The sequence below is a fragment of the Sapajus apella genome, unplaced genomic scaffold (genome assembly GCF_009761245.1).
Source record: "Sapajus apella isolate SASKATOON/1434 unplaced genomic scaffold, GSC_monkey_1.0 scaffold29, whole genome shotgun sequence".
In the NCBI taxonomy this organism is placed as follows: domain Eukaryota; kingdom Metazoa; phylum Chordata; class Mammalia; order Primates; family Cebidae; genus Sapajus; species Sapajus apella.
In genome coordinates, this window is record NW_022436969.1 from 10,179,759 (window position 1) to 10,192,560 (window position 12,802).

General features: G+C 39.2%; 1 protein-coding gene and 1 pseudogene across 7 annotated transcripts in view; one reads left to right on the forward strand and one right to left on the reverse strand.

The window, feature by feature from the left end:
• The window catches only part of ESCO1 (establishment of sister chromatid cohesion N-acetyltransferase 1), a 75,477-nt gene extending 66,956 nt beyond the window's left edge, over nt 1–8,521 (forward strand). For 6 of the 7 annotated variants that reach the window (XM_032293231.1, XM_032293232.1, XM_032293234.1 and 3 more), the window contains 2 exons: nt 3,242–3,429; nt 7,908–8,521. In XM_032293231.1, coding sequence (XP_032149122.1) covers nt 3,242–3,429; nt 7,908–8,055 — 336 coding nt within the window. In that variant the 3' untranslated portion in view covers nt 8,056–8,521. The remainder of the gene's footprint in view (nt 1–3,241; nt 3,430–7,907) is intronic. The other variant, XM_032293235.1, reaches the window with a different exon arrangement.
• On the reverse strand, nt 1,436–3,119 carry LOC116561330 (annotated as a pseudogene).
• Nucleotides 8,522–12,802: the final 4,281 nt, after the last annotated feature.

Below are 12,802 nucleotides of genomic sequence, written 5' to 3' on the forward strand. Positions count from 1 at the left end.
GGTGGCCAAGGCCGGCAGATCACCTGAGGTTGGGAGTTCGAGACCAGCCTGACCAACATGGAGAAACCCCATTTTTACAAAAAATAAAAAATTAGCCTGGCATGGTGGCACATGCCTTTAATCCCAGCTACTCGGGAGGCTAAGGCAGGAGAATTGCTTGAACCCAGGAGGCAGAGGTTGCAGTGAGCCAAGATCGTGCCACTGCACTCCAGCCTGGGAGACAGAGCAAGACGCTGTCCATTAAAAAAAAAAAAAAAAAAAGTAATAAATGACTAAATAAATATTCAGCCTGAAATTATATAGTTCTTAAGAACCTTGCTATAATAACAAAATTGATTTAAATAAGTAACTGATAGGATAGTTTGGGGATATTAATTTGATATAAATTGACTAACGCATAGAAGTTTGCCATACTGAAATTGAGTTAATTTTACATAGTGCATACTATTGTGTTTTTAACTTTCTATTCCACTTAGTTCCATAAATGACTTATAGCAGTGTTTAGACTAGAAGAATAACAATGTAATGTTTGTTAGGGTTGTTTTTGCTAACTCTTAATTGTGCTGTCTGTTTGCTTTTAAGTTTTATACCTTGTCCCATCAGAAGGCTAGTCATGGCTGGGCATGATGGCTCACACCTATAATCCAGGAGTTCAAGACCAGCCTGGTCAACATGGTGAAACCGCATCTCTATTAAAAATAAAAAAATTAGCCAGGCATGGTGGCACATGCCTCTAGTCACAGCTACTCTGGAGGATGAGGCAGGAGAATCTCTTGAACCCAGGAGGAAGAGGCTGCAGTGAGCCGAGATCACACCACCATACTCCAGCCTGGGTGACCGAAGGGTTCCCGTCTTCAGGAAAAAAAAAAAGACTAGTTGTGTTCTTTTCTGGCAGCTAGACTTGCAGAGATATTTTTTCTTTTCTTTCCTCATAAAGACAACCACCATAAAAGACATGTATGTTTTTTAAGGTACTTTTTCTGCCCCTCCCCATAAGCCATGGATATTTTATTCCAGCTCTAGGAAATAGGGGAAAAAAAAAAAAAGTAAAACAGAGGGAAACAAATCTTTCACACACACCATTATGATTTAACTGACATTAATTTGGGAACACTAGAGCAGAAATATGTTTATACATAGAAATATGTATTTCTTTATACATATATATATATATATGTATGCATTTTCAGATTTTAGTCTCACTGGAGTTCATGTCTTCTTCTTTTTTTTTTTTTTTTTTAATAAATGCCCTTAAAGGTCATCAAATGCAAGCTAATACCTCTTATGTCTCCTGATCACTCATTTACTGTTGTTTGCATTGCATTCACAGTTTGTGTGTTAACCACTTAGATAATTTATCAAACTGCACATTTGGAGATGTAAGAGAAAAACCTGGTTTAAGTAATATTCTATGTATCAGTTACCCTTACATGAGTTTTTTCATCATTATTTGCAACTTCACACATCTTGTCGTTTTCTATGTAGTCTCTCTATGCAGTCTACTTCAGCTTCTAGTGCTGTACATATCTATATCTTCTGGGTGGGACTACCTGTGATCCATGAGCTTAGGGTCAAGCATAAACCACCTGAGGTGGATTGTAATTTGGTCTTTGCTTCAGAGCTGAATTCTGTTGGCAAGGGCACTGAATGTTTCAAGATGTGAGTTGTTTTTCAGGTACTTCTATTTCGGCAGAGGCTCCTAGCTTAGTTTTTTCTTTAGGTTTAGGAAGTGGCTTTATTTTGCTACTTTTTGTCTACAGTGATTTAGCTACTCCAAAAATTTGCGGGCTTGTAGCACATACCTTTTTCCCTGTTACCTTAGCAGTTATTACTGACTGAACTGGGTAGCAAACAGTTGCTCCTGAAGTGGGAAGTCCCAGAAGATAAGTAATTTTCTTTTCTTTCTTTCTTTTTCTTTTTTGAGCGTGCCATTGTCTTGGAAGTGGGGCTTAGGAACGTGATAAATAATTTTCTTAAACTTAAAACCAAGCCCACCAATCCTGAAACTGTAATAACTCCCATTTTTGGAAGAAAATCTTGAGGATTCTTCAGTAGACATAAGCATCCTTTCCAAATTGTACTGTATCCATTATCTAATTTTTCACAAAGACATAAATACCCTTGCACCAGCCAATATAATGACCAGTTGCAGTGCAGATGGAAGCAAAGCCCATTTGTAAATGACCAAGCTGCTCTTCAACATACTTAGACTGGAGCGGTGGTGCAGTATAGATGGGGAGCTGCTCTGTTTTCACTGGCTGCCTTTTGGATTCTTCTTCTTTGGCTGCATGTACACTTACAGATGCATATATCAAACCTGTAGGCATGGTTGTCAGTTTTCCCGTCCTGCCATGTCTACGACCCTTTCAGCCAAGGTTTTCAGACCTTAAGGGACTTCTTTAAAAAAACAGATGGCAGGCCAGGTGCAGTGTAATCCCAGCACTTTGAGAGGCCAAGGCGGGCAGATCATGAGGTCAAGAGATCGAGACCATTCCGGCCAACATGGTGAAAACCCTGTCTCTACTAAAAAATATAAAAATTAGCTGGGTGTGGTGGCGCGTGCCTGTAGTCCCAGCCACTCGGGAGGCTGAGGCAGGAGAATTGCTTCAACCTGAGAGGTGGAGGTTGCAGTGAGCCGAGATTGCTCCCCTACACTCCAGCCTGGTGCCTGGTGACAGAGCGAGACTCTGTCTCAAAAAAAAAAAAAAGAACAAAAAAGAGATTGCAGTCTGATGAAAGGCTTTCTAAATTATTAATTTTTCTACTATTCCTATTCCCAATTCTTGTACAACTGTGAACCCTAGAACTGTGACAGCAATCACAGAAACAGTTATTATTATTGCTTTGTTCTTAACATGTACTTCTACTGGTTCTTGGAGTGCAGGAAGTGGAGAGACCTAATGTTCACTTCCTATTGGGGGGCTCCTCATTGATGAGAAGGGACTTTGTATGTATTACTTGGTTTAATCTCTCAAAATGAGCGATGAGGGATATTGCCAGTGAGGAACCCAAAGATTAGAGAAATTGTGACCTACTTTCATGGTCATAAAACTAGTATGTGAACTGGAATAGAATGCAGATCCAGGTGGTCTGTTTACTAAAAATGACAGTGAAAGCATAAGTGGCCAAATAGTTGGTTAAGCCAGTCAAATGTCATAACCTCCTCAGTAAGATCAGTATCAGACAGTTGCTAATTAATAATCTCACTCAAAAATTTTCCTCTCATTTTTGACACCTGTAGGGCTACAGAGTTATAGAAGAGAAACTTCCAGTTATCAGGTCAGAAGAAGAAAAAGTCAGATTTGAAAGGCAAAAAGCGTGGTGCTGCTCAACATTACCAGAGCCTGCAATCTGTGGGATCAGTCGAATATGGGTATTCAGCATGATGCGTCGGAAGAAAATTGCTTCTCGCATGATTGAATGCCTAAGGTAACTTGAATGTAATCCTTCATATCATTTTTAGTATGGGACTTAAGCAGACTTTTAGTATAGATTGGCATTTAATTAACATGTGTATAACCTTTATTTGTTTCAGTTATTTTGCCTGAGATTATTAGTGTATTGGATCTGTAAGTACTTTTTATGTGAATTTAAGGTGAGGAAGAAGAAAGCACTGTAGGTTAAATACTATTAATTTTAAGCCGTTTCGACTTACTTATTTGTAACTATAATATTAGGCCAGAATAACCTACTTATTTCAAGTTGTGCTTCATGTTGAAGAATTTTAAACATAAGCAAAGAAATGTGAAAAGTTTCTTGGGAGTTCAGCTTTTAGAGAAATTTATCTTAATTCAAGAATATTATTTGTAAACTATTGAATCTCTTACTAGAAAGATATTAAAGGGAGACTCAGAAAAATTATTTTGTTTTTTGTCCTATAAAGTGCCTCTGATAAAAGATTAATGAAGGAGGTTAAAATTAATCATTCAAAAGAGGTTTTTAGGTCAGTCTTTTTTTTTTTTTTTTTTTTTTTTTGAGATGTAGTCTCATTCTGTTGCCGGGGCTGGAGTGCAGTGGTGTGATCTCTGCTCATTGCAACCTCCCCCTCCCAGGTTCAAGCAATTCTCCTGCCTCAGCCTCCCAGTAGCTGGGATTACAGGCACCCGCCACCATGGCTAATTGTTGTTTTTTTTATTCACCGAATCATTGTCTACTGTTACTTGTGGGTATAGCATTCAAAATAATACATTATTGTTATAAGTGAAATCCTAACACCCTAAGAATCTTACAGTCTTAATGTATATCTGTTCTTTTATTTTATTTTTTTGAGATGGAGTCTTGGTCTGTTGCCTAGGCTGGAGTGCAGTGGTGCGATCTCAGCTCACTGCAACCTCCGCCTCCTGGGTTCAGGCAATTCTCCTGCCTCAGCCTCCTGAGTAGCTGGGATTACAGGCACACGCCACCATGCCCAGCTAATTTTTTGTATTTTTAGTTAGAGATGGGGTTTCACCATGTTGACTAGGATGGTCTTGATTTCTTGACCTTGTGATCTACCTGCCTCAGCCTCCCAAAGTGCTGGGATTACAGGCGTGAGCCACCGATTAATTTTTTGTAGTTTAGTAGAGACAGGGTTTCACTGTGTTGCCCAGGCTGGTCTCAAACTCCTGAGCTCAGGCAATCTGCCCACCTCAGCCTCCCAAAATGCTGGGATTACAGGCATAAGTCACCATGCCCAGACTCTTTTATTAATAAGTAATAATCCAGGAGGGCTCACATCTGTCTACCCTTTTCATGACAAGGGGTAGTACGTTTTTACTTCTTCAGAACTAAGCCTGAAAACAAATTGATTCTAAAGGAGGGTATTGCCCCTCCTTTAAATCTTGTGGCAATCATAAGATCGTTCTAGTTTATTTAAAAAAAAAAAAAAAGCAAACCGGTAATAGTAGTTGTATGTTCCATGTGGTAGTAAAATTGTCACCATAAGCTTCCTGTTAAAACACAAAGAGTTTTTACATTTTTCATACGGGTCTTCTGTTACTAATGTCCAGCACTCCTTGTTAAGATTATAGTATGAGATTATGTAGTAGGCTATATCCTGGCTAAATGTTTAAAATTATTTTTTATTTATTTACTGTTGTTGGAGACAGTCTTACTCTCTCTCACTCAGGCTAGGGTGTAGTGGTGTGATCTCAGCTCACTTCAGCCTCCACATCCCAGATTCAAGAATTTCTCCTGTCTCAGCCTCCCAAGTAGCTGGGATTACAGGTGCATGCTACCACACTCAGCTAGTTTTTGTTTTTTTATTTATTTAGAGGAGTCATCTTGCTCTATCGCCCAAGCCGGAGTGCAGTGGCACCATCTTGGCTCACTGCAACCTCTACCTTCCAGGTTCAAGCGATTCTCTAGCCTCAGCCTCCCAGGTAGCTGGAATTACAGGCACCCACCACCACACAAGCTAATTTTTGTTTTTTTAGTAGATATGGGGTTTCACCATGTTCGCCAGGCTGGTCTCGAACTCCTGACCTCAAGGGATCCGCCCACCTCTGCCTCTCAAACTGTTGCTGGGATTAAACATGAGCCACCATGCCCAGCCAAGAATTTTTAAAAAAAATAAAACCATTATTGATATATAATTATATACCATAAAATTCATCTTTTTAAAGTTTGTAGTTCAGTGGGTGTTAATATATTCAGAAGGTTGTACACTAGTCATCACTATCTGGTTTCAAGACAATTTCATTTTTCCCCCAAAAAACTCCATCTCCATTAGCAGAGACTCCCTGTTTCTCCCTGTCCCCAGCCCCTGGCAACCACCAATCTCATTTCTGCCTCAGTGGATTTGCTTATTCTGAGCATTTCATATAAATGAAATCCCACAACATATGAGTTTTTGCAACTGGTTTCCTTCACTTAAGAATGTTTTCAAGAATCATCTATATTGTAGCATGTATTAGTGTGCTTCATTCTCTTTTTAACTGCCAAATCATATAACACTATGTAGTTATATCACCTTTTATTTATCCATTCATTAGTTGATGAGCATTTGGATTCTTTCCACTCACTGGCTATTATAAATAGTGTTGCCATGAACATTTATGTACAAATTTTTGTGTGGATGCGTGTTGTTATTTCTCATGGGCGTGTACTTAGGAGTAGAATTGCTTGGCCATATGGTAGGTATGTGTTTAATATTTTGAGGAACTGTCAAACCGTTTTTCACAGTGGCTGCACCATGATACACAATCCCATTAATAATGTGTGAGAGTTCTAATTTCTTCACATCATCACCAAAATTTGTTATAGTCTGTCTGTATTTTAGCCATCCTGGTGGTTGTAAAGTGTAATTAATTGTGGTTTTGCTTTGTATTTCTAATGACTAGTAGATGTTGACCATTTTTTTCATGTGCTTATTGGCCATTTATCAAATGTATATTCAAATTCCATGTCCACTTTTATTTATTTAATTTTTTTTTTTTTTGCTCTGTTTCCCAGGCTGGAGTGCAGTGGCGCTGTCTCAGCTCATTGCAGCCTCCGTCTCCTGGGTTCAAGCAATTCTGCCTCAGCCTCCCAAGTAGTTAGGACTATAGGCTTGCCCCACTACACCTGGCCAATTTTTGTACTTTTAGTAGAGAAGGGGTTTTGTCATGTTGCCCAGGCTGGTCTTGAACTCCTGGTGTCGGTGATCCACCCGCCTTGGTCTCCCAAAGTGTTCGGATTACAGGCATGAGCCACTGCACTTGGCCAATTTTTCTGGGGTTTTTTTGTCTGTTTTGTAAAGATGGGGTTTTGCCATGTTCCCCAGGCTGGTCTCCTCGAACTTCTTGGGCTCAAGCATTTTGCTTGCCTTGGCCTCCCAAAGTGCTGGGATTATAGGTGTGAGCCATTGCAGCTGGCCCTAGGTCTTTAATATCTTACAGCAATGTTTAATAGTTTTCAGTGTACAAGTCTTAACACTTCTTTTGTTAAATTTATTTTTTTGTTTGCTGTTTTTTTTTTTTTGGGTGGAGATAGCATCTCACTCTGTCACCCAGGCTGGAGCACAGTGGTACAAACACAGCTCACTGCAGGCTCAACTTCCTGGGCTCAGGAAATCCTCTTGCCTCAGCCTCTTGAGTAGCTGAGACCATAGGCATCTGCCTGGCAAAAATTTGTTTGGTACAGTCGGAGTCTTGCTGTGTTGCTTGGGCTGGCCTTGACCTCTTGAGCTCAAGCAATCCTCTCGCCTTGGCCTCCCAAAATACTGGGATTACAAGTGTGAGCCACTGTGCCTGGCAAGTATTTAATTTTTTTAAATGTTATTGTAAATGGAATTTTTCCCTGTAAATTTCAGTTTTAGGTTGTTCATTACAAGTGTATAAAAATATATTTTACTTTTGAATATCAATCTTGAATATGCAACCTTGCCAGACTCGTTTATTAGATTTTGTGTTTGTTTTTGTGAATTCTTAAGGATTTTCTAAAATCAAGGCCTTGTCATCTGCAAAAATAGCTGAGTGTGATGGCAGGCTATGGACAGATAGTTTTCTTTCTTTCTTTCCAACCTGGGTGATTTTTCTTTACCTCATGACTAGAACGTCCAATACAATATTGAACAGAAGACGTGAGAGCAGTCTTATCTTATTCCTGAACTTTGAGGAACAGTTTTTAGTCATTCACCATTAATTCTGATGCCCTTGATCAGGTTGAGGAAACTGTTTCTACCCTTAGTTGTTGAATATTTTTATCATTAAAAGATGTTGGATAAATGTTTTTACATTGTTGTTTTATTAAAATTTAACCTCAGATTATTGATAATATTATAGATGAATAATTATTTTCAACAATTTTGAGCACATGCAACAGTACCCAAAAAGCTTTTTTAGTCAAATTGTATTTGATAGATTATTCTAATTTTAATGATTAGAAAGACTGTTTTTTTAACCTTTCATACTTTTCCCCTTCCCTCCCCCTGCTTTTTTTTTTTATAGGAGTAACTTTATATATGGCTCATATTTGAGTAAAGAAGAAATTGCTTTCTCAGATCCCACTCCTGATGGAAAACTGTTTGCAACACAGTACTGTGGCACTGGTCAGTTTCTGGTATATAATTTTATTAATGGACAGAATAGCACGTAAAATAAATTCTTGCCTACACCACTAGAGGACATTTATTGAAGAGAATGGATTGGTTGCTGACTTTAACCAGGAACTAGGGCCATTTTTATTACAATGAACTCAGGACTGGCAACAACCCTATGGTTGTTCCATTTTCATAAAATTGGAAACAATGCAGTAATAGCTTATTGTTTTGTTTTTTAAAGAAGATATTTTATTATCTTTTACAGAAATTTATGATTGATGTATTTTATCTATAGTTATTTAGACATGTTTACATGCAGCAGATAATTGTTCATAGTGGACTGAAAACTAATGCAAGGACTATGGTCTCAGTGATAAGTATATTTTGAAGTTCTTAATATGGAAATATACCAGTGTAGCTTGGTACTGTATTTTTTTATATTGATCTGCTGATACCAGTTAGAGGTTTAAAGATTATATTTTCACAGAGTGAAAACCAGTTTTTTAAAATTTTATTGAGATAGAATCATACTCTGTTGCCCAGGCTGGACTGCTGTGGCGTGATCTCGGCTCACTGCAACCTCCGCCACCTGGGTTCAAGCCATTCTTGTGCTTCAGCCTCTCAAGTAGCTAGGATTACAGGCGCCTGCCACCACACTCGGCTAATTTTTGTATTTTAGTAGAGATAGGATTTCACCATGTTGGCCAGGCTGGTCTCAAAGTCCTGACCTCAGGTGATCCACCTGCCTCTGCCTCCCAGAGCATTGGGATTACAGGCATGAGCCACCATGACTGGCCAGAAACCAATTTTTTTAGTTATTGTTGAAGTAGGGTGCAATATTAAGTGTTTTGGAATTTGAAGCTGAGTTTTAAAAGGCCTGAACTATATACCCCTATAGAAAAGGAAAGCTCCAGCTAAACAGGAAGATTTGGAATATTGAGCGTTTTTTCCTGATTTTGCTTTTTCCTATCTTTGATGACAGGAAGTAGAAAGTGGTAAATAATTGAGGCCTTTCTTCTTAAAAAGCTGTAAATGACAAGCATTAGGAAAGGTACTCTCTAGATTCATTATTCTTTCATTCTGGTTTCACTTTTTAAAATAAATGGTAACTTGGCACACCTAGGCTGTTAACAAATCTCAAAGAGGTTTATAAAAACCTATAAAATACTTGGAAGTGAGGTGTGGATGACTTGGTATCTGCTTTGTTATTCCTCAGAAATACTGCACTGAGTATATGCCCTCATTACTGGACTTCATTTTGATACTTGTCTATCCTTCATAGTGCCCTCTACTTTTAAAGGGTTTATATGTTGAAAACTGCTGTGGCCTTTTATGACCTGTATATAATGTAGAATAAAAATAATAAAATACTTGATAGCTTTTTCTAAGTGAACAATGTACTGAGATAATGGTGTGTTGTCATTTGTGCTTTTTCAGGGTGTTTTTTTGGTTTCATACCTTGAAATATGATTAAAACATTGGCTTCCTAAAGGTAGTTTCCACCAATTTGCCAAAGGATCATTATGTCACCAGCAAATCAGCTGAACTTTTCCAAAAGGCAAAATCCTTTCTGATTATTTCAGTAACATGGTACTTTTATGATGTTTCAAATAAATGAAGGGCCCACAGCACCCAAGAATGAATTCACCACTATGGTTCAACTTAGGTTATTTTTATGAGCTGAAATAAATGATCACATCTCAGTTGAAAACTGGCTTATTTAGGGCCTTAAATTAATAATCAGGTATACATGTTATTTCCCTATAAATTTGTGCTTTTAAAATTTCCAGAGTGGTGTAAGACTCTATACTCTTTGTATGGGTAGAATGATAGGGCAGGGTAAATATTTACCTCTGATTCATCATACTCTAGATTTTGTTTTGTTTTGTTTTTGTGTGTTTTTTGAGATGGAGTCTTTCTTGGCTCACAGCAACCTCCGCCTCCTGGTTCAAGCAATTTCCTGCCTTAGCCTCCTGAGTAGCTGGGATTACAGGCGTGGACCACCACGTCTGGCTAATTTTTGTATTTTTAGTAGAGATGGGGTTTCACCATGTTGGTCAGGCTGGTCTGGAACTCCTGACTTGTGATCCACCCGAGGCGCTGGGCCTGTTTTTTTTTTTTTCTTTTTTGGAGGCAGAGTCTCACGCTGTCACACAGGCTAGAGGGCAATGGTGTGATCTTGGCTCACTGCAACCTCTGCCTCCTGGGTTCAAGCGATTCTCCTGCCTCAGTCTCCTGAGTAGCTGGGATTACAGGTGCCTGCCAATGTGCCTGGCTAATAATTTTTTTTTCTTTTGAGATGGAGTCTTGTTCTGTCACCCAGGCTGGAGTGCAGTGGTGCAATCTCTGCTCACTGCAACCTCCGCCTTGCGGTTCAAGCCGATTCTCCTGCCTCAGCCTCCCGAGTAGCTGGGACTACAGGCGCGTGCCACCCACCTGGCTGATTTTTGTATTTTTAGTAGAGATGGGGTTTCACCACGTTGATCCACCCACCTTGGCCTCCCAAAGTGCTGGGATTACAGGTGTGAGCCACCGTGCCCAGCCCTAGCTTTTGATACTGCCATTTCCCATTGGGCTTGAGACTCTTCTAGTTATCCATGGTCTCATTGTTTGCCTGACAGGTAACATGTTTTTTTTAAAAAAACAAAATGAAATTTTGGTATATCGTGAAGACTCTATAGTAAACTGTTAACCTCATAATACAGGTCCAATTTCCATAAACAATAGTATACTACTTTTGACTTGCTTACAAAGCTATGTGGAGGTGAAAGAGGGTATATTGGGTGCTTGGTTTAAATTTTATTACTGAGAAAATTTTTTTTTTTTTTTTTTTTTTTTGGGACGGAGTTTCGCTCTTGTTACCCAGGCTGGAGTGCAATGGCGTGATCTCGGCTCACCGCAACCTCTGCCTCCTGGGTTCAGGCAATTCTCCTGCCTCAGCTTCCTGAGTAGCTGGGATTACAGGCACGCGCCACCATGCCCGGCTAATGTTTTGTATTTTTAGTAGAGACGGGATTTCACCGTGTTGACCAGGATGGTCTCGATCTCTGGACCTCGTGATCCACCTGCCTCGGCCTCCCAAAGTGCTGGGATTACAGGCTTGAGCCACCGCACCTGGCCGAAAAGTTTATTTTCATGTTTATGCTGAAGATACAGCCTCCCAAATTTTACATTTAGGTATTTCTCTAAGAATAGTATTATTAGTTAATACCTAACATTTGAGTGTTTGCTATGTGTCAGACCCTGTGTGTTTAGTGTTGCATTGTTTTATGTGATCATGATGACAGTCCTATGAGGTGGGGTTTATAAGTGAGGAATCTGGAACTTAGAAGTTAAGAGCAGTTTGTGTGAAAAGTGTTTAAACATTGAGCTAAAGCTGTGATGTGGAGATGAAGATGACGAGACAGATCCACATTTAAAAGATAAAATTGAATTGACACAGTTGAATTGATAGGAATTTATAACAACCAGAAAAAGATCATGGCAAAGAGGCTAAGGTAAGTGGGAATTTTGGTTTGGGTAATTTGAGTTAGATTGACAGATGGGAATACAGGGGAATTAGGTTGGGAGGATTGGATGGGGATGCCCTCAGATTTGGTCACGATTTTAAGGTGGTTGTAGGATCTCCAAGTGGAGATGTATGTTTGGTATACAATTGGATATGTAGATCTAGAGTTTGAGAGAGATTCTAACTGAGCAAACAAATGGAGTTTACTTATTTATTTGAAGGTTTAGAGGGTCACCCTGGGGTTTGTAAAATGAGAAGGCAGAAGAGATTTTTGAGGTACACCATCAGTTAGGCGTCTCAAGAATACCTAAGAAGGCATGAGCAAGGTAGGAGAGCCAGAAGAGAGAAGTAGAAACCAAGGGAAGAATTTCAAGATTCAAAGAATGGTCAACCCTGTCATACCACAATTGAAGACTGAAGAGAGCCCAAGTGATGTTAGGAAAAGAGCAGTCTCAGTGGAGTGGTGGAGGCAGCAGGGACACAGTGAGTATACACTAATGGCCACAGACTGCAGAAGAGGGTGAGTCTGTAATTGCTAATTATAAAGGTGCTGATAAATTTTTTGTTAGCAGTCCTCATGTAGTTGGTCTTTATAAAAATGCCTAGCATAGAGGCACTATAGGAGCCACAAAGAGTCAGGAACTACTAGATTTTATGGGTAATGCCTTTATCTGCATGGACACTGATAAAAAGCAATATTTTACTACTACATAATGTGCGAGAACTTGGTGTATCTACCAAAAGCCTGACTTGTTATAAGGACGGTCAGTGAGTACAACAAACCTGCAGTGATATTTTAATTGTTCTCATTTACTTTGCACGACTGCCCAGCTATAGAGTCATATCCCTCTGGATGGGAACACGGCTGTATTCCTGCCCATCCACATTGTGGCTAAAGTTGAGATTGCTGAGTTGATTTCTGGGGTAGTAACTATAGACACACATTTTATTTTTCATGGCTCTTGAGCCTTCTGGCAGAAAAAGGGATGAGTTCTTTTAGCAACCCCCCACCCCCACCATCCTTCTGGTTAAAATAAAATACATTGGACTAGTAAAAATAAAATATTTGTAATGAAGTAGTCAGAAAACAACTTACTGCTGTTTTTTTTTTTTTTCCTTTAAACTTAATATCATCTATTGTCATAGTCACTGAAGTAGATGCTTTAACCCAATACTTGATAGTTGAGAGCACAGTGAATTTATTATGTGAATGACTTTTTCTTTGGCCTTAGAGGCAGTTTCTAAAATCATTTTTAGCAGTTTTTTTTGTTGTTGTTGTTCTGTTTTCTTTTCAG